The 21,159-nt window shown below is 46.0% G+C and overlaps 1 protein-coding gene across 1 annotated transcript in view; it reads left to right on the forward strand.

Annotated features, from left to right (window-relative positions):
• The window catches only part of LOC138285693 (polymeric immunoglobulin receptor-like), a 164,025-nt gene that overhangs the window by 40,212 nt on the left and 102,654 nt on the right, over nt 1-21,159 (forward strand). Inside the window, exons 2-4 of the mRNA XM_069226397.1 lie at nt 112-444; nt 17,232-17,564; nt 20,607-20,939. Of these exons, the coding sequence (XP_069082498.1) occupies nt 112-444; nt 17,232-17,564; nt 20,607-20,939 (999 nt within the window). The remainder of the gene's footprint in view (nt 1-111; nt 445-17,231; nt 17,565-20,606; nt 20,940-21,159) is intronic.

Here is a 21,159-nt window from a genome sequence, read left to right on the forward strand (position 1 = left end):
GCAAACTTTACCTAATTTATTTACAACGTGTTTTTTTATGAATGTGATAATGATTATGTTGAGGGGATAGGACGCTTTGCTCATGTTTTACTGTGTGATTTCTCTTTAAAGCCAGGGGTCAGGCTCTGACCGGTCCACGTGAGGTCACAGGTACACGTGGAGGGTCGGTGTCCGTTGAATGCAACTATGAGGCGGAGTACCGAGACTCTCCCAAATATTGGTGCCGAGGACCAGGCTGGTCCTGTGAGAAAGTTGTTGAAACATCCATGTCTGAGCGAAAGGTGAGGAGGGACCGAGTGGCCATCAGGGATGCACCGCGCACCGGGACATTCACTGTGGTCATGGAAGGGCTGCGGCTGGAGGATGCCGGGAGCTACCAGTGTGGAATATACAGACATGTTTTGCTTGATGTCAACTTCCCAGTCTCAGTGGTTGTTCTCACAGGTGAGTTCATGCTCCGATAGCATTAATGATCGCTCTATCTCTGGGTGCTGCTGCTGGTTGGGGGGGTCATGGGCTGACACTGGCACAGACGTATCTCTGTACAAATAAATACAATCAGTTAAAAAGTCCTAAAATCAGCTAAACTCACGTCTATCTAAGAGATTGTTAATAGTTACATGTCTGATGGTATTTTTGTAGTAAGTAGTTTTGTTGTCTTTGTCTTCACATGCTGCTCATGTAGAGACATAAGAACCCAAGAGCCGACACATGAAAAAAGAACCCTGTGTTTTGAGTTTCAGCTTAAACCATACTCATGCACAGATACCTGGTGTGCAACACACAGTCCGTGGGTAAGCCACGGTGCACTTTTACTGCGTGTGCAGGGCACAAACTGATAGAGTGCTCTCGCTTATTGACAAGCATTGGCAAAGCCAAAAGGATCTGGCAATTTTTGACGTGAAATTGCTACTTTTTCTGAGATTTTATTTGTGGCGGTGAGGAATGGCGAGTGAAAGACTGAGTCAGCAGTTGGACGGGTGACTTCTAGGGAGACCAGGTGTCCCAGATTGACTGGGACAGTCCGGGATTTTAATTATATGTCCTGGCAAATTTCAGTACGTTTAGCAAATGTCTGTTTTTCAGAGAGCGAGAGATTGTAATTCTAGTTCTGTGTTTGTGGAATGTCCTGGTTTTGGGTTGTCAAAGTCCTGTCACCATGGTGAGTGAGTGCATGGATGAACAGATGAACGAGTGAGTGCCTGAATGAGTGAATGCATGGATGGAAGGCTGGATACACGGTTCTCAATGAATCACTGCATGGATGGAAGCAGTTAATTACACCAATGTTACAGACTGATGTCCCAGGCAATGGTTAGGGTGCACAAGGGTCACAGAAGGGAAGACAGGGCTAAGGTGTGGATGGGTATGCCGAGCAGGAGACAAAACTAGAATATAAAAGTCTAGGTCTGACTAGAGGTGACGCAGGGTACTGTATCACCGTACACATGCTTATTTAAAATAGGATTTTGGAACTGCATTTTACAGGTACAATTGGTGTTTTAATTACTACTTTATGTTCAGAAAGAAAAGCATTGTAATTTTGTAACAAACAGAATAGGGAGAGAGTGAGGTGCTCAGTCTGCTGCATCAGGCAGAGCAGTGAGAATCCCTGGATCCCTTCGTTAGTGTCAGAAATCAGTGTTCCTCTCTTTTAGAAAGAAGTTCTCGGTGAGCCAAAGCAAAATGTGGTCTTTGTTGTTCAAGTCCGACTTTAGGGCAGTGTGACTGGTGCGGCTGCACTGGGCGCTGACTTGGGGAGAGGCGCGTTGACCTCAGGGGGTGCTGTGTTTAGCAATAAGGTATGTATGGTTTAAAAGCACCTACTGCAGAGATTCTCCTGTGGCCAGCTTTCAGGAGGCAATCAATCAATCAATCAATCAATCATGAGATTTATAGAGCGCACTACTCACCCGTTAGGGTCTCAAGGTGCTGGGGGGGAAGCTACTGGTCAAAGAGCCATGCCTTGAGGCATTTCCTGAATGTCAGGAGGTCCTGGGTCTGGCGTAGGTGGAGCGGTAGGGAGTTCCAGGTCTTGGCGGCGAGGTGAGAAAAGGATCTTCCAATAGAAATGCCGACAACTCTTGAGATTAATGTTCCTGCTAGACAGAGAGATCGAAGTTTTGTCCAGTGGCAATTTTGACTATGAGGTAGAGCAGAGAGTTAATATGTCTGTTACAAAGAACGCGTACTGTGCAGATCACAGATCTCTATTTTATGTTAATAGCTGGGTGGATTACTGCTTTTGTCACAGAAACTCTTTTGTTACCACTCCTCATCAGATACAACCCTAATATAGAACTGTGACTGTCATCATAGAGCTGCATGCCGACTGCATAAACTAGGTTATGTTTTTCATCCTAGTTTTCATTATCTATTCTTCATGTTGCTAAAGAGAGTTTGTTTCACAAGAGATACATTCTTAATAGCGAAGCCAACCTTTACCATTGCTTTAAAACAAATAAAATGGAGGTCATGGGGGTGGCAAAAAGGATTGTCACACTGGGCGCCATCAGCACTAAAGTCAGCCCTGGTGCTGTTCCAGGTGAGATGTGTGACTTGGAAAAACCTGTAACATCCTTGTCTGGAGTGATGTCTTGTTCATGATGTTTTACAATAGAATGTTTAGGTGGGGTGTTCTACATTATGTATAGAATGGGTGTTCTACATTCTGTGTAGAATGTTACACTGTGGTACGGGTGACAGGTAAGGTGTTCTACATTCTGTATACAATACTATGCTGTGGTACAGGTGACAGGCAGGTGGTTCTACATTCTATATAGAATGCTATGCTGTGGTACAGGTGACAGGTTGAGGGTTCTACATTCTGTATAGAATACTATGCTGTGGTACAGGTGACAGGCAGGTGGTTCTACATTCTATATAGAATGCTATGCTGTGGTACAGGTGACAAGTAGAGGGCTCTACATTCTGTATTGAATGCTATGCTGTGGTACAGGTGATGGGTAGGGGGTTCTACATTCTGTATAGAATGCTATGCTGTGGTTCAGTTGAGAGTCGCTTCCTGGTGCTGTTGTTTGATACTACAACAAAGCAGCTCCCACGAATATCAGCACTGTAACGTCATTTATCATCAAGAGAGTCACTACAGGGTCTTAAACAGTTGCTGCTCTATTTTTGCACTCTGGAATTTGTAGTTTTGTCTGTAACAGTTAGATTTAGAGAACAACAAGTTCCAAAATGCAAAGGGGGAACAGAATTCGATGTGCTGCTTACATTCTACAAGAGGCAACATGAGTTCTTTGTCATCAGAGAGCACTGAAGCAGGAAGCTCTAAGAAGCTGCTTCCTCCAAACACACATGCACTCAGTGAATAAGCATCAGAAGAAACATTCTGTTTATGAAGGGTAATGGCTTTCTGGCGAACTGAACTTGTTCAAAAGATGAGAATGCACTGGTGTGTTCACAGCCTCTTACAAACAATGAAGATAAAATACATTTGAGTAGAGAAATAGTTTGCTGCACTGGAGGTAATTTCGAATTTCTGGTCCCAAAGCTGCAAGACTAATGCCCTGTACTTGACTACCCTATGAGAGGACTCTTAACCATATTACATAGGTGAAGCTGCAGTTACAGTGAGCAATAGTAGCGCTTTGTTGCTTTTCTACTTAAAGCTGTGGGCACTTTCTACACTTTTATGTATGAAGACACCATTATAAATAGGTTATAGCAGTCTCATCTTCCAACCCGCTGCTGCCCAGCTTCACTACCATAGAGGTTTAATCCATCACTATGAACGGGGCGGGCTGCAAAGGGCTGAGGGAGGACACACTAACAAACAACAAAGGGGCACTGCTAAATGTGTTGATCATGCGGACTGACCAACCTAAATACAGCCTGGGGTGAGATGCTTATGTGCACTCCTGCAGCACCCGGCTTCTGGGGTGACTCACAAACACTCACGTCATCAGGAACGATGCCTCACAGCTCGGTACCAGTGCAGACAGTAAAAATGGAAACACCCAGGAAAATAAGGATATAGAAACAGGACAGCACACCTTTGTCCCAAAGTTACAAGGCCCTAACATCATCTGAACTTCACTTTTTGGGACGCTCCGGTAGCGCTGTCCTCTGTGCTGTATTTACAAGGTGGCGTTATGCCACTTTTTGTGGCTGAACGCCACCCTGTGAATACTGCCCATTCATATGCAGCAGTTTGCGTGTCAGGGGAGTGCAATGAGTGTTGCCGTGGGCGTTCCACAGTAACACACATTACACCGAGTCCTCTGCTTGTGTGCTTGATATGTTGTAGTGTAGAGTCCGTGTGACAATCTACATCCCTCCCAACATTTACTTATGTTGAATTATGGCTGTTTGTTCACAACCCTGTGATGTAACACATATGGTTGCTTTGTCTCTGGCTAGGTGCAAGATTGGCCAGTAGTCCACACTTCTGGCTGCAACCACTAGATTCTTGATTCATGGTATTCCTCTCAACATTGTTTGCCTGGGTGGCAAGTGCTTGGCTACCTGGCTGATGCGGGGTAACCAATGCTGGATGTGGTTTGGCAGGTGCGGTGCCTATGTTGGTGTCAAACAAGTCCATCTGCAGTTTGCGGTCATTACTCACTGTTTCTGGCTGTTGTTTTGTTCACTTTCTACCTGTTGATTTTCTTGAACCAGCATGCACTTCTTGATACTTTGGACAGACCACATTGTACTATTATTAAAGTTCCTGGGACATCAGTGACTTCCTACACCTCTTACTCAAACGGGGTGCAGAACTTTCACCCTGGGTGTCGATCCTTCATGACTACTTAGTCCCCAACTGCTATGTCTGGGACTACAATCTTCTGGTCTTTGCTGGCCCTGTCCTTCGTGGCTCGTCACTTCCCCTGGGTAGCTTGAGTGTCTATGACAGCCAGACTTCAACTCAGCCCCGCCGTGATGATATCCGAAGCACACTTCTTCATCAGTAGGTCTATTGGAGCATGCCCAGTGGTACTGTGTGACGTCTGACAGTATGCTTGTTTGAACTGGTGCAAACAGCATTCTGCATCTTTTCCGCACTGCACTCTGATTCTTTGTACCCTACTCAGGGTGTGCATTAAATGCTCTACCTCCCCATTCGCCGGGGGCCAATGTATGGTTACCTTCCAATGTTTTACATTCAGATTGTGGAGATATGACTGAAATTTTTGCCCTTGAAAAGGGGGTATGTTGTCTGTTTTAATTTTATCAGGAATCCCTAAGAGTGCAAACATTTTTTTGAGTGCAGGTTCAACTTTTTCACTTGTCCTGGAGAACACAAGTTATAGCACAGGGTACTTGGTGTGACTGTACATTATGAAAGCAGTAGGGCAGCAGTTAGGAAATCTGCTGAAAACCACGTTTATGCAGAACCACAGTAACATGCGAGCCTCTTCCATAAGCACCAGGGCAATTGCCATTTCCTCGCCTCTGATAGTGTATTGGAGCCAGTTTTGGGCCCTTTCATCGACTAGCTTATCGAATACCAGGAAACTAAACATTGGGCCTGATTTACATGTTGGTGGTAACGGTCCCGCCAACGGTTTTCCAACTGAACACTCACCTGTAGCCTTGGCAGTCCGCATTCCGTAATTAGCTGTAGGCGGACCCATAGACTTCAACCCTTCCAACTCCACCAAGAAATCCTATTAGCCGCCACCACTGACTTGAGCCACACTTACAGGTGAGCAGATTTGGTTGTGCCATACCGCCAAGAAAAAAGTGGTCCGACCTTCACTTCTGACTTGGCGGACGGAGGGAAAATGGGGTGAAAACTCACCTTTTCTCCTGATTCTCCTTCTATTTCTGGCTAGACATGACTGGACAGGACCATCAGTCGCTGCTGCCACAGGACCCCAGAAAAACACAACCCCCGTCGCTGGACACGAAAGTAGGCAAGGTAGGCAACCCGCAGTTGTGTACAGGGGGGTCACTGCACATGGGCATGGAACCACTTCAGACATAAACATTTTACAGTAATTTTATTAAATTACTGTGACATGCATATGTTAGGGACATGTGTAGCCAAGACACAGGTGGGGACACACTGGTACACAACACATATCAAACACATACCCGACTGTTATTATGGCATCAGTATTCATTGACAAATGAATGCTGGCAACAGAATGACGGTAAATTCAATCTTGTCAACTGTGCCGAAGTGCTCACTGTAGGAGGCTGGCCTGGCTTATAGTGGGTACCTTATGGTACTTACTGTAGGAAAGTACCATCTTGCCTGGCATGTTATCCCCATATTTCACTGTATATATGTTGTTTTAGTGTATGTGTCACTGGGACCCTGCCAGCCAGGGCCCCAGTGCTCATAATTGTGCCCTGTATGTGTTCCCTGTGTGATGACTAACTGTCTCACTGAGGCTCTGCTAACCAGAACCTCAGTGGTTATGCTCTCTCTTTGCTTTCCAAATTGTCACTAACAGGCTAGTGACCAATTTTACCAATTCACATTGGCATACTGGAACACCCTTATAATTCCCTAGTATATGGTACTGAGGTACCCAGGGTATTGGGGTTCCAGGAGATCCCTATGGGCTGCAGCATTTCTTTTGCCACCTATAGGGAGCTCTGACAATTCTTACACAGGCCTGCCACTGCAGCCTGAGTGAAATAACGTCCACGTTATTTCACAGCCATTTACCACTGCACTTAAGTAACTTATAAGTCACCTATATGTCTAACCTTCACCTGGTGAAGGTTGGGTGCTAAATTACTTAGTGTGTGGGCACCCTGGCACTAGCCAAGGTGCCCCCACATCGTTCAGGGCAAATTACCCGGACTTTGTGAGTGCGGGGACACCATTACACGCGTGCACTATACATAGGTCACTACCTATGTATAGCGTCACAATGGTAACTCCGAACATGGCCATGTAACATGTCTAAGATCATGGAATTGCCACCCCAATGCCATTCTGGCATTGGGGAGACAATTCCATGATCCCCCGAGTCTCTAGCACAGATCCGGGTACTGCCAAACTACCTTTCCCGGGGTTTTACTGCAGCTGCTGCTGCTGCCAACCCCTCAGACAGGTTTCTGCCCTCCTGGGGTCCAGCCAGGCTTGGTGGTCCGTGGTCCCTGGAACTCAGCAACTCTGTCCAAGTGACTCCCACAGTCCAGTGACTCTTCAGTCCAAGTTTGGTGGAGGTAAGTCCTTGCCTCCCCACGATGGACTGCATTGCTGGGTACCGCGTGATTTGCAGCTGCTCCGGCTCCTGTGCATTCTTCCAGGATTTCATTTGTGCACAGCCAAGCCCGGGTCCCGACACTCTAACCTGCAGTGCACAACCTCCTGAGTTGTCCTCCGGCGTCAAGGGATCTTCTTTTGTGACTTCGGGTGAGCTCCGGTTCACTCTTCTTCGTAGTGCCTGTTCCGGCACTTCGGCGGGTGCTGCCTGCTTCTGAGAGGGCTCCTTGTCTTGCTGGGCGCCCCCTCTGTCTCCTCACGCAAGTGGCGACATCCTGGTCCCTCCTGGGCCACAGCAGCATCCAAAAACCCTAACCGCGACCCTTGTAGCTAGCAAGGCTTGTTTGTGGTCTTTCTGCGTGGGAACACCTCTGCAAGCTTCTTCACGACGTGGGACATCCATCCTCCAAAGGGGAAGTTTCTAGCCCTCTTCGTTCTTGCAGAATCCACAGCTTCTACCATCCGGTGGCAGCTTCTTTGCACCCTCAGCTGGCATTTCCTGGGCATCTGCCCAATCTCTACTTTGTTGCGACTCTTGGACTTGGTCCCCTTGTTCCACAGGTACTCTTGTCCGGAAATCCACTTTGGTTGCATTGCTGGTGTTGTTCTTTTTTGCAGAATTCCCTTATCACGACTTCTGTGCTCTCTGGGGAATATAGGTGCACTTTACACCTACTTTTCAGGGTCTTGGGGTGGGCTATTTTTCTAACCCTCACTGTTTTCTTACAGTCCCAGCGACCCTCTACAAGTTCACATAGGTTTGGGGTCCATACGTTATTCGCATTCCACTTTTGGAGTATATGGTTTGTGTTGCCCCTATACCTATGTGCTCCTATTGCAATACATTGTAACTTTACACTGCTTGCATTACTTCCTTTTGCTATTACTGCATATTTTTGGTATTGTGTGCATATATCTTGTGTATATTTGGCATCCTCATACTGAGGGTACTCACTGAGATACTTTTGGCATATTGTCATAAAAATAAAGTACCTTTATTTTTAGTACATCTGTGTATTGTGTTTTCTTATGATATTGTGCATATGACACCAGTGGTATAGTAGGAGCTTTGCATGTCTCCTAGTTCAGCCTAAGCTGCTCTGCTATAGCTACCTTCTATCAGCCTAAGCTGCTAGAAACACCTATTCCACACTAATAAGGGATAACTGGACCTGCAACAGAGTGTAAGTACCCCTTGGTACCCACTACAAGCCAGGCCAGCCTCCTACACTTACACCTTGTGCCAGGTCCAGTTAACCCTTATTAGTAGATTAGAGGTGTTCTAGCAGCTTAGGCTGATAGAGGTAGCTATAGCAGAGCAGCTTAGGCTGAACTAGGAGACATGCAAAGCTCCTACTATACCACTTATATCACTTAGCACTATATCATAAGAAACACAACACTCAGAGTTACTAAAAATAAAGGTACTTTATTTTAGTGACAATGGGGGTCATTCTGACCCTGGCGGTAGACTATCGCCAGGGCCAACGACCGCGGATGCACCGCCAACAGGCTGGCGGTGCATCCCTGGGCATTCTGACCGCGGCGTTACAGCCGCGGTCAGAAACGGAAAACCGGCGGTGTCCCGCCGGTTTCCCGCTGCCCTGAGGAATCCTCCATGGCGGCGCTGCAGGCAGCGCTGCCATGGGGATTCCGACCCCCTTACCGCCAGCCTGGTTCTGGCGGTTTTGACCGCCAGAACCTGGCTGGCGGTAACGGGTGTCGTGGGCCCCTGGGGGCCCCTGCAGTGCCCATGCCAATGGCATGGGCACTGCAGGGGCCCCCTAACAGGGCCCCACCAAGATTTTCAGTGTCTGCCAAGCAGACACTGAAAATCGCGACGGGTGCAACTGCACCCGTCGCACCCCTTCCACTCCGCCGGCTCCATTCGGAGCCGGCATCCTCATGGAAGGGGGTTTCCCGCTGGGCTGGTGGGCGGCCTTCTGGCGGTCGCCCGCCAGCCCAGCTGGAAACTCAGAATGACCGCAGCCAGCCAAACTCGGAATCACCTCCAATATGCCAAAAGTATCTCAGAGGATATACTCCCTTAGGAGGTAGGTAATATACACAAAATATAAAGACACAAACCAAATCAGGTAAGTAAACAGTTAGAAAAGTAGTGCAAACACTGTAGAACACAATACAATCCAATAGGGAAAAATATGCCTAGGGGCAACACAAACCATATACTCCAAAAGTGGAATGCGAACCACGAATGGACCTCAGGCCCAGTGTAGTGTGTAGAGGGTCGCTGGGAGTGTAAGAAAACACTAAGGGTGTCCAAAATACCCCACCCCAAGACCCTAAAAAGTAGGAGCAAAGTTACCCTACTACCCCAGAAAGACAGTAAAGTTGAGATAGGGGATTCTGCAAGGACAACAAATGACTGCAAAGCACTGAAGACAGATTCCTGAACCTGAGGACCTGTAAAGGAAGGGGACCAAGTCCAAGAGTCACGCAAGTGTCCGGGGGGGCAGGAGCCCACTAAACCCCAGAGGAAGGTGCAAAAGGGCTGCCTCTGGGTGGAAGAAGCCAAAGATTCTGCAACAACGGAAGGAGCAGGAAACGTTTCCTTTGGTCAGAAGATGTCCCACGGCGTGCTGGAGGACGCAGGGTTTTTTCCACGGAGAAAGACCACAAACAAGCCTTGCTAGCTGCAAGTGTCGCATTTGAAGGTTTTGGGTGCTGCCAGGGCCCAGGGAGGACCAGGAGGTCACCACTTGGAGGAGGAGACAGAGGGGGCACTCAGCAACACAGATAGCCCACACAGAAGCAGGCAGCACCTGCAGAAGCACCTGATCACGCATTCAGAAGATCTGAGCACAACGGTCAACTCAGCACAACAAAAGAGGGTCCCACGGATTCGGAGTCCAACTCAGTGAGTTGGGCAATGCAGGACAGAGTGCTGGGAACCTGGGCTAGGCTGTGCACGAAGGAAGTCTTGTAAAAGTGCACAGAAGCCCGAGCAGCTGCAGTTCACGCAGTACACCGGATTACACTCTGGCAAGGGGAAGCAAGGACTTACCTCCACCAAATTTGGACAGAAGGGCCACTGGACTGTCGGTGACACTTGGATCCAGTTCCTGTGTTCCAGGGACCACGCTCGTCAAGATGAGAGGGGACCCAGAGGACCAGTGATGCAGACGTTTGGTGCCTGCGTTGGCAGGGGGAAGATTCCATCGACCCACAGGAGATTTCTTCTTGGCTACCAGTGCAGGGTGAAGGCAGACAGCCCTCAGAGCACGCACCACCAGGAAACAGTCGAGAAAGCCGGCAGGATGAGGTGCTACAATGTTGCTGGTAGTCTTCTTGCTACTTTGTTGCATTTTTGCAGGCGTCCTGGAGCAGTCAGCGGTGGATCCTTGGCAGAAGTCGAAGAGGGAAGTGCAGAGGAACTCTGGTGAGCTCTTGCCTTCGATATCTGGTGAGATACCCACAGGAGAGACCCTAAATAGCCCTCAGAGGAGTATTGGCTACAGAGAAAGGTAAGCACCTCTCAGGAGGGGTTTCTGACGTCACCTGCTGGCACTGGCCACTCATAGGTGTCCATTGTGCCCTCACACCTCTGCATCCAAGATGGTAGAGGTCTGGGACATTCTGAAGGAGCTCTGGTCACCTCCCCTGGGAGGTGCTGGTCAGGGGAGTGGTCACTCCCCTTTCCTTTGTCCAGTTTCGCACCAGAGCAGGGCTGGGGGATCCCTGAACCGGTGTAGACTGGCTTATGCAAGGAGGGCACCATCTGTGCCCTTCAAAGCATTTCCACAGGCCAGGAGAGGCTGCTACTCTCAGGCCCTTCACACCTATTTCCAAAGGGAGAGGGTGTAACGCCCTCTCTCAGAGAAAATCCTTTGTTCTGCCTTCCTGGGACTGGGCTGCCCAGGCCCAAGGGAGGCAGAAACCTGTCTGAGGGTTGGCAGCAGCGGAAGCTGCAGAGAAAACCCCGGAAAGTTAAATTGGCAGTACCCAGGCTCTCTGCTGGAGCCCCGGGGATGCATGGAATTGTCCCTCCAATACCAGAATGGTATTGGGGTGACAATTCCATGATCCTAGTCATGATACATGGCCATGTTCGGAGTTACCATGGTGACGCTACATATAGGTATTTTACCTATATGTAGTGCACACGTGTAATGGTGTCCCCGCACTCACAAAGTCCGGGGAAATTGCCCTGAACAATGTGGGGACACCTTGGCTAGTGCCAGGGTGCCCTCACACTAAGTAACTTTGGACCTAACCTTCACTAAGTGAGGGTTAGACATATAGGTGACTTATAAGTTACTTAAGTGCAGTGTAAAATGGCTGTGAAATAACGTGGATGTTATTTCACTCAGGCTGCAGTGGCAGTCAAGAATTGTCTGAGCTCCCTATGGGTGGCAAAATAAATGCTGCAGCCCATAGGGATCTCCTGGAACCCCAATACCCTGGGTACCTAGGTACCATATACTATGGAATTATAAGGGTGTTCCAGTGTGCCAATAAGAATTGGTAAAATTAGTCACTAGCCTGCAATGACAATTGTAAAAGCAGAGAGAGCATAAACACTGAGGTTATGGTTAGCAGAGCCTCAGTGATACAGTTAGGCACCACACAGGGAGCACATATAGGCCACAAACTTATGAGCACTGGGGTCCTGGCTAGCAGGATCCCAGTGGCACATGTCAAACATACTGACAACATAGGGTTTTCACTATGAGCACTGGGCCCTGGCTAGCAGGATCCCAGTGAGACAGTAAAAACACCCTGACATATACTCCAGAGTAGAAGTCCTTCTTCAGTCATCCTGAGCTCATCTTGTAGGTGCCAAAGGAAGAGGGCTTTCACTCGATCCAAGAAGTTTCTCCAGAGATTTTCTTGAATTGCCTCCTTCATCTTGGATATGCTTGAGTCCTTTTCGGTGGCCTACTTGATCTCTTCCAATGATAAAACCTTCGGGCAAGCATCGTGGACGATCATTCTTACACATTCTCGAACGGCTTTGTCCTCTTCTGGGTCGCTATTGCTGGTCGGGTGTCAGGACAGGTAGTTGGCAGAGTTGTTTAACCCAGGTCGGAACACAACTTCAAATGTGTAAGGCTGCAGCTGCACTGCACACACACGATGCACGGTGGTCCATTCCTGGCAGTCCCTGTAAAGAGATGTGCTTTATGGTCAGTAATTAGTGACACATCTCAGCCTATCCTTGTATGTGGCTGTGTTTAACCCCAGTTTCTGTTAAGAGAGAGATCCTCTGGTGCCCATGCTTAGCTCACACTCAGTGTATGGCCAGCTCAGTATCTGGAGAAGCAAGTAACCCCTAAAGAACCTTCATTCTGGGACCAGCAGATCCACTGGACCAATAATGAGGGGGCAGAAAAACCCTAGCAAATCAGTGGTGAGGCTGAATTACAGATAAAATTAATCAACAGGGGAGAAGCAGATAGGCTGCAGAATGATTGCACGTATTGCTTTGGTTCTCGACTTCTCAAAAGGTAAAAATTTATATTTTGGGATTTTTTTTTCAGTAATTTACTTGTATGTGTTCAGAACTAAAATTAACTTTGCATAATTAATATATGCGAGATCAACTAGTAAAACATGTAGAAACGTTTATGATGAGTGCCAGTCACCTAATTGCCATTCAGAACTCTGTGCTGGTGAGTAGCAGAGATCAAGGATCCTCAATTGTGGCACCTGAACTCTGGAACCAGCTTGTTCTCTAGGTATGTATGTATATACATGTATGTGGTATTTCTCTAGCACAAACCTAGCTAGAGTGCTCTAAAGGGTCAAAGACAAGCATAAAGTCAACAAATAATAGGAAAGATATTCGGGTTGTGTATCGTAAATGGACTGTGATGTAGTGTTCTTTAAAGTGGTGAGTCTTCAACTTTTTCAGTGCAGAGCTCTATGAGAGATGCAAGCTATTCTGAAAATAATTCTACCTTCCATCAAGAGCCAGTTGAAAGTAATCAACAAAGGTGTAATATGGTCCGTGACCTGGACTTCCTTGGTTTTCTGTAAAAATAAGAAATTTATTGTTTAGGTATAAGTTACAAATATCTCTTCATCTGAGGTCTCACCACTTCAGTTCCATATGAACTTTGCTTTTGCTATGTTACTAAAAGGCTAAGTACACCACATGGGTATAGGTGTAGTGAATAGTGGGTGTTTCAGGACTCTTTTCTCTACTCTGTCCCAGAGTACCACCACTTTATGAACTAAATAAGGGAATTTGAAAGGAATATTTTCTCCCAATATGAATGTCTTATTTAACATTTCTGATGGGTTAGTTCCTTTTTTGAGATATTTCAGATTGGGCATGCTTGTCATGCTGACCCAGTCTCTAAAGAGCCCCAGGTGGATTTTTATTTTTTATTTTCCTCAGTTAGTAAATAGGTCTGAAATACTTTGGAATCTGTCAAGTTCCCTGAGGAAAAGAGATTTCCTTAAATAGACTAATGTGTCATCAACATTCAACAATACCATATAGGTTCTGCCACCTAGTTCTATCCCCCATTGAGCTAGATTTATGAGCAACTTGCATGCTAGTGGCTCCATAGCCAATGTCAACAATAGCAGGGACACATGTCATCCTTCTCTGGCACCTCTTTCTACTTTCCACTTTTTAGGATCAACATATCTGTTCAGACTCATAAATAGGCCTGGACAGAGTTTGCAGAGTTCTGCTATGCGGAAAAAGTGCTGAAAAAACTCAGCAGTGCTCCATAGACTTCTGTGAGCGGTGAAGTTTGGGTGAGTCACACTGTTTGCACTGATTTCCAGTGCCAGGAGTTTCTCCCACACTGTAAAATCAGGGAGAACGGCATCACGTGGAGCACCACAGGGAGCTAACTTCTTTCTGGCGCTCAAGTGGATTTTCTACTTGAGCGGCAGCTTCTTCAACCCAAGCGGCAGCTTTCTCAATGTGAACGGTATCGACCTGCTGCGACCGCTCACATTCAGAAATCCCGCTTGCCAACTTAGCAATTACTCTTGCTCGCCAACTCAACATTGGCGAGCCACCCAAGAGAAAAAAACTCTGTGCCGATTCGCTGAGTTGTTCAGAACTCCATGCGAGGTGGGGAAAACTCTGCAAACGCCTCCAGAGGAGCGGAATTCTTCGTTCACCTCTTAATGTGGGTTCTGTATGCAATAATGTGACACAGCGAAGAAAGCTTGGACTAAATCCCATCTTTTCCATGACTAACTATATGTTTTCCCATCCCATTGTGCCAAATGCTTGCTCAATGTCGAGTGCATACACTTCCTCCGATGTTGACTATGCATGTATTACATATGTGACCCTTCTAATGTAATGCATTGCCCTTCTATTCAAGAGAAATCCAGACTGATATTCAGGTATTAATGTGTTTATCACAGTTTGCTCTTTTGAGACAGACATTAATATACTTAGGGGCATATTTAGAACAGGGTTGCGCAATGCTTTCACCATGCAGTGTGGTACATGCATGGCGCAAAACTGTAAGTCCGATTTTTTAAACCATGCAAAGCCACTTTGCCGGTCTTTGAATTGCTTTAAAAATCTCGGGGTTTATTTACAAGCCCCAGTGTGCAACCCGAACATCACTTTTAATGATGCTCCAGCGGCGCACACTGCAGAGCCATATCTACAAGGCCACATAAAGCCACCTTGCGTGGCTTTTCATGGCCTTCTAGATATGCAGCACAAGTCATAAGCATAAGGGAGGCGCAATGAGGAGAAAAAACATTATTTCCCTGTGTTTTTCCTCTTTCTATGTGTGCTGCCTTCTGCAGCACATACGGTAAGAGGAATTCACCTCCTCTCATTGTTTTCTGCAAGATGTCCCTTCCTGCACAAAAAAAATCATATCTACAATGCAGAAACCCTTGCACCATGGCGCAAGGGTGCATGAGTGGGTGCGTGGAAGACAATTGTTCACCAGCACTGTGGAAGAGGACATGAATGTGCTGTATCTTATAGATACAACACATTCCTTCCCTTTTCTTCTGACGCAGGACAGCACAGCAAGAAGGCTTGCAGCACTGCCCTGCGCCAAAAATTTTAATTATGTACCCTGGAGTATTGCAAGAAAGCTCAATTTGCTGTATTGCATTACTCTGCTGCTCAAATAAGATTTTACATTAAAAAACAAGAGACAAGAGGCATCTGTCAAAACAGGGAACAGTTTGTTTAATTAATCATTACGGCCAGAAGAGCAGTTAAAGTTCCGGGGACTGAGGACTGTCTCTTGTAGAACATCAAAATGACGCATGTTTTATACACTTCTTCGATTGCAATAGACACATAAACATTCTTCTCCTGGTGAAGTATGTGAACTATTGACAGGAGTCACAGATACAACCTTCAGATAAGGAATGCAATTGGGCCTCAATCTGGCATGGACACCATGTGAGTCACTGAGTACGCGTCCAGATGTCCAGCCTGAGGGGCACGTGGTCACTGCGTGTGCTGTGTGTGCTGTGTCCTGATTAGCTAAGTGTGCCTAACTATGTGTGGCATCTGACTTTATGGTATTTAAGGAATGCATGTGTCCCTCTAGCCATCTGTGCTTTATTGGGACCAGCCTCCGGGGACCATAGTAGTGTTTCTGCCAATCATTGGGATCTGAGCATGTGGGTTTGGCTGTAGGCTAAGTGTTACCCCACCTGTGACCTGTCAGTCATTAACATTCAGGTTTGGGCTGCAGTGCCTCCCTGACCGCTAACCTATGTGTTGGGGTTGAAGGAGATTCCATGACGGGGGAATCCAATAGGGGTGATGTGACTTTGTTTGTGTATGAAAATGTATCGTTCATCTATAGAGGTGTTTTGATATTGTGTGCATTGATTTATCCAATGACAACAACTCTGCGCAAAGGGATGCATTCAATGGGCATTGCATGGACGTTCCCACACAACTCTCCTGGTTTTTCATGCATTCCCAGTTTTACTAAACTAAGCAAACATGGGAATGCATCAAAAAGATACGCCTCCCCAGGAGAGGCATAACAAGGAGAAATATATTTATTCTTCTCGTTATTTACCTTTTTCTATGTGTGCAGCAAACATAGAAAGAGGAAAAGGCCTCTCTGGATTGTTTTTTTGCAGGAAGGTGTCCCTTCCTGCATAAAAACAATCTTGCAAGAAACGCAGACACCCTTGTACCATGGTGCAAGGTTGCCTAAGTTGGTACTAAGCTGCCAAAATGGTGCCAGTGCAAGAGAAAAGGACTGGAATGCTCCGTATTAGTGTGTAGTATTCAGATGTCACATTCAACACCAGTAAGTTGGTTATAGGGACTCCCACTCTGGTGAAAGTATCCTATGTGACATCTTCCTAGTTGTTGCCACTGAGGTGGCTACTTCTTCATGTGAAGATGACGTAAATGGACCTAAAGCATCTGGTTATTTCAGTTTCATTCTGTGCTCCTTCTCAATCACATCTGTTTCTGACCACAAGGTAGCCTCGAACTCAGTCTGTTAACATTACTAAACTTTTGGATGTGTTAAACAGTCAAATCTCAGTATCAATGATACAACACTCTTCCCTGAAATGGCCGGGTGGTAGCAAATCAAATCAGACCGATCAGGATTTATAGCGCACAACTACTCACCCACAAGGGTCTCAAGGCGCTGAGCGATCTAAAAAATGAGTTTTTGTGCATCTCAGGAACAGAGGCCACTTTGTAAAGACCTTCATCCCGACTTTAGGGCAGAACATGACCTCTGGTGTTTCAGAAAACTACTAGAAATGTAGCTGTTCATGATGGCTTTCAGCTGGGCCCAAAAACTAACTTCTGTGGTTTTTATGGAGTAACAGAGAACGGATCCACTGCTGAATAGTATCACTATAAGTTATACATTCTATTGATCATTTTATCTGCAACACGTTTCATTTCATCTCTCTTTTAATTTTATTTTCTGTTTATATACATCTAGGTAACTAATTGTTCAACAAATTTCGCAAACTTTACCTAATTTATTTACAACGTGTTTTTTTTATGAATGTGATAATGATTATGTTGAGGGGACAGGACGCTTTTGCTCATGTTTTACTGTGTGATTTATATTTAAAGCCAGGGGTCAGGCTCTGACCGGTCCACGTGAGGTCACAGGTACACGTGGAGGGTCCGTGTCCGTTGAATGCAGATATGAGGCCGAGTACCAAGACTCTCCCAAATATTGGTGCCGAGGACCAGGCAGGTTCTGTGAAACAGTTGTTGAAACATCCATGTCTGAGCTGGAGGTGCGGAAGGACCGAGTGACCATCAGAGATGAACCGAGCACCAGGACATTCACTGTGGTCATGGAAGGGCTGAGGCCGGAAGATGCCGGGAGCTACCAGTGTGGAATATACAGACATGTTTTGCTTGATGTCAACTTCCCAGTCTCAGTGGTTGTTCTCACAGGTGAGTTCATGCTCCGATAGCATTAATGATCGCTCTATCTCTGGGTGCTGCTGCTAGTTGGGGGGGGCATGGGCTGACACTGGCACAGACGTATCTCTGTACAAATAAATACAATCAGTTAAAAAGTCCTAAAATCATCTAAACTCACGTCTATCTAGGAGATTGTTAATAGTTAAATGTCTGATGCTATTTTTGTAGTAAGTATTTTTGTTGTCTGTGTCTTCACATGCTGCTCATGTAAAGACATAAGAGTCCAATAGCCGACACATGAACAAAGAACCATGTGTTGTGAGTTTCAACTTAAACCATACTCATGCGCATATACCTGGTGTGGAACACACAGTCCGTGGGTAAGTCACGGTGCACGTTTATTGCGTGTGCAAGGCACAAACTGATAGAGTGCTCTCGCTTATTGACAAGCCCTGGCAAAGCCAAAAGGATCTGGCAATTTTGGAGGTGTCCCAGATTGACTGGGACAGTTTGGGATTTTAATTATCTGTCCTGGCAAATTTCAGTACATTTAGCAAATGTCCTGTTTTTTTGGAGAGGGTCAATAGAACTCGCCAAGGTCGATGCATAATTGTAATTCTTCTTCTGTGTTTGTGGAATGTCCTGGTTTGTGGTTGTCAAAGTCTTGTCACCCTGGTGAGTGAGTGCATGGATGAACAGATGAACGAGTGAGTGCATGAATGAGTGAATGCATGGATGGAAGGCTGGATATACGGTTCTCAATGAATCACTGTACGGATGGAAGCAGTTAAATACACCAATGTTACAGACTAATGTCCCAGGTAATGGTTAGGGTGCACAAGGGTCACAGAAGGAAAGACAGGCCTGGCAAGCAGGAGACAAAATTAGAATATAAAAGTCTAGGTCTGGCTAGAGGTGACGCAGGGCACAGTATCACCGTACACATGCTTATTTAAAATAGGATTTTGGAACTGAATTTTACAGGTACAATTTGTGTTTTTATTACTACTTTATGTTCAGAAAGAAAAGCATTGTAATTTTGTAAGAACCATAATAGGGAGAGTGTGAGGTGCTCAGTCTGCTGCATCAGGCAGAACAGTGAGAATCCCTGGATCCCTTCGTCAGTGTCAGAAATCAGTGTTCCTCTCTTTTAGAAAGAAGTTCTCGGTGAGCCAAAGCAAAATGTGGTCTTTGTTGTTCAAGGCCGACTTTAGGGCAGTGTGACTGGTGCAGCTGCTCTGGGCGCTGATGTGGGGAGAGGGGCGTTGACCTCAGGGGGGTGCTGTGTTTAGCAATAAGCTATGGTTTAAAAACACCTACTGCAGAGATTCTCCTGTGGCCAGCTTTCAGGAGGCAATAGAAATGCCGACAACTCTTGTGATTAATGTTCCTGCTAGACAGAGAGATTGAAGTTTTGTTCAGTGGAAATTTTGACTCTCTGTGACGTTACTGCTTTTGTCACAGAGACTCTTTTGTTACCACTCCTCATCAGATACAACCCTAATATAGAACTGTGACTGTCATCAAATAGCTGCATGCAAACTGCATAAAATAGGTTATGCTTTTCATCCTAGTTTTCATTATCTATTCTTTATGTTGCTAAAGAGGGTTTGTTTCACAAGACATACATTCTTAATAGCAAAGCCAACCTTTACCATTGCTTTAAAACAAATAAAACGGCGGTCATAGGGGAGGCAAAAAGGATTGTCGCACTGAGCGCCATCAGCACTAAAGTCGGCCCTGGTGCTGTTCCAGGTGAGATGTGTGACTTGGAACAACCTGTAACGTCCGTATCTGTAGTGATGTCTTGGTCATGATGTTTTGCTATAGAATGATTAAGTGGGGAGTTCTACATTCTGTATAGAATGCTATGCTGTGGTACAGGTGATAGGTAGGGGGGTCCACACTCTGTATAGAATGCTATGCTGTGGTACAGGTGATAGGTAGGGGTTCTACATTCTGTATAGAATGCTGTGCTGTGGTTCAGGTGATAGGTAGGGAGTCCTACATTATGTAAAGAATGCTATGCTGTGGTAAAGGTGATAAGAGTTCTACATTCTGTATAGACTGCTGTTGAAAATGCCCATTCTGCAGGGTCATTCCCAGACTTTTTAACTTCCTCCTCCTCTTTTTCTGACCTCATTTCTGCTGGCTTTAGGACTCTGCACACTTTACCACTGCTAACCAGTGCTAAAGTGCATATGCTCTCTCTTTAAAACATGGTGACATTGGATCATACCTAATTGGGCTATTTATTTACTCATAAGTGCCTAGTAGAGTGCACTATATGTGCCCAGGGCCTGTAGATAAAAAGCTACTAGTGGGCTGCAGCACTGGTTGTGCCACCCACTTCAGTAGCCCCTTAACCTTTGCAAGGCCTGTGTGCGCAGTTCCACTGCCAGTTCGACTTGGCATTTAAAAGTACTTGCCAAGCCTAAGACTCCCCTTTTTCTACATATACGTCACAGTCTGTTAACATTACTGAACTTTTGGATGTGTTAAACAGTCAAACCTCAGTATCAACGATACAGCACTCTTCCCTGAAATGGCCAGGTGGCAGCAAATCAAATCAGACCAAATCAGGATTTACAGCGCGCAACTACTCACCCACAAGAGTCTCAAGGCGCGGAGTGATCTAAAAAATGAGTTTCTGAGCACCTCAGGAACAGAGCGCCACTTCGTAAAGACCTTCATCCCGACTTCAGGGCAGAACATGACCTCTGGTGTTTCAGAAAACTACTAGAAATGTAGCTGCTCATGATGGCTTTCAGCTGGGCCCAAAAACTAACTTCTGTGGATTTTATGGAGTAACGGAGAACGGATCCACTGTTGAATAGTATCACTATAAGTTATACATTCTATTGATCATTTTATCTGCAACACGTTTGATTTTCTCTCTCTCTTTAATTTTTATTTTCTATTGATATACATCTGGGTAACTAATTGTTCAACAAATTTCGCAAACTTTACCTAATTTATTTACAACGTGTTTTTTTAATGAATGTGATAATGATTATGTTGAGGGGACGGGACGCTTTTGCTCATGTTTTACTGTGTGATTTCTCTTTAAAGCCAGCGGTGAGGTTCTGACCGGTCCATCTGAGGTCACAGGTACACGTGGAGGGTCGGTTTCCGTTGAATGCAGCTATGAGGCCAAATACCGAGACTCTCCCAAATATTGGTGCCGAGGTCCAGACAGGTTCTGTGACGATGTTGTTAAAACATCCATGTCTGAGCGAGAGGTGAGGAAGGACCGAGTGGCCATCAGGGATGCACCGAGCACCAGGACATTCACTGTGGTCATGGAAGGGCTGAGGCCGGAAGATGCCGGGAGCTACCAGTGTGGAATAGAGAGAAATGTTTTCGTTGATGTCCAGTTCCCAGTCTCAGTGGTTGTTCTCACAGGTGAGTTCATGCTCTGATAGCTTTAATGATCACTCTATCTCTGGGTGCTGCTGCTGGTTGGGGGGGTCATGGGCTGATACTGGCACAGACGTATCTCTGTACAAATAGATACAATCAGTTAAAAAGTCCTAAAATCAGCTAAACTCACGTCTATCTAAGAGATTGTGAATAGTTACATGTCTGATGCTATTTTTGTAGTAAGTAGTTTTGTTGTCTGTGT

Source organism: Pleurodeles waltl, chromosome 1_1 (genome assembly GCF_031143425.1).
Source record: "Pleurodeles waltl isolate 20211129_DDA chromosome 1_1, aPleWal1.hap1.20221129, whole genome shotgun sequence".
In the NCBI taxonomy this organism is placed as follows: Eukaryota; Metazoa; Chordata; class Amphibia; order Caudata; family Salamandridae; genus Pleurodeles; species Pleurodeles waltl.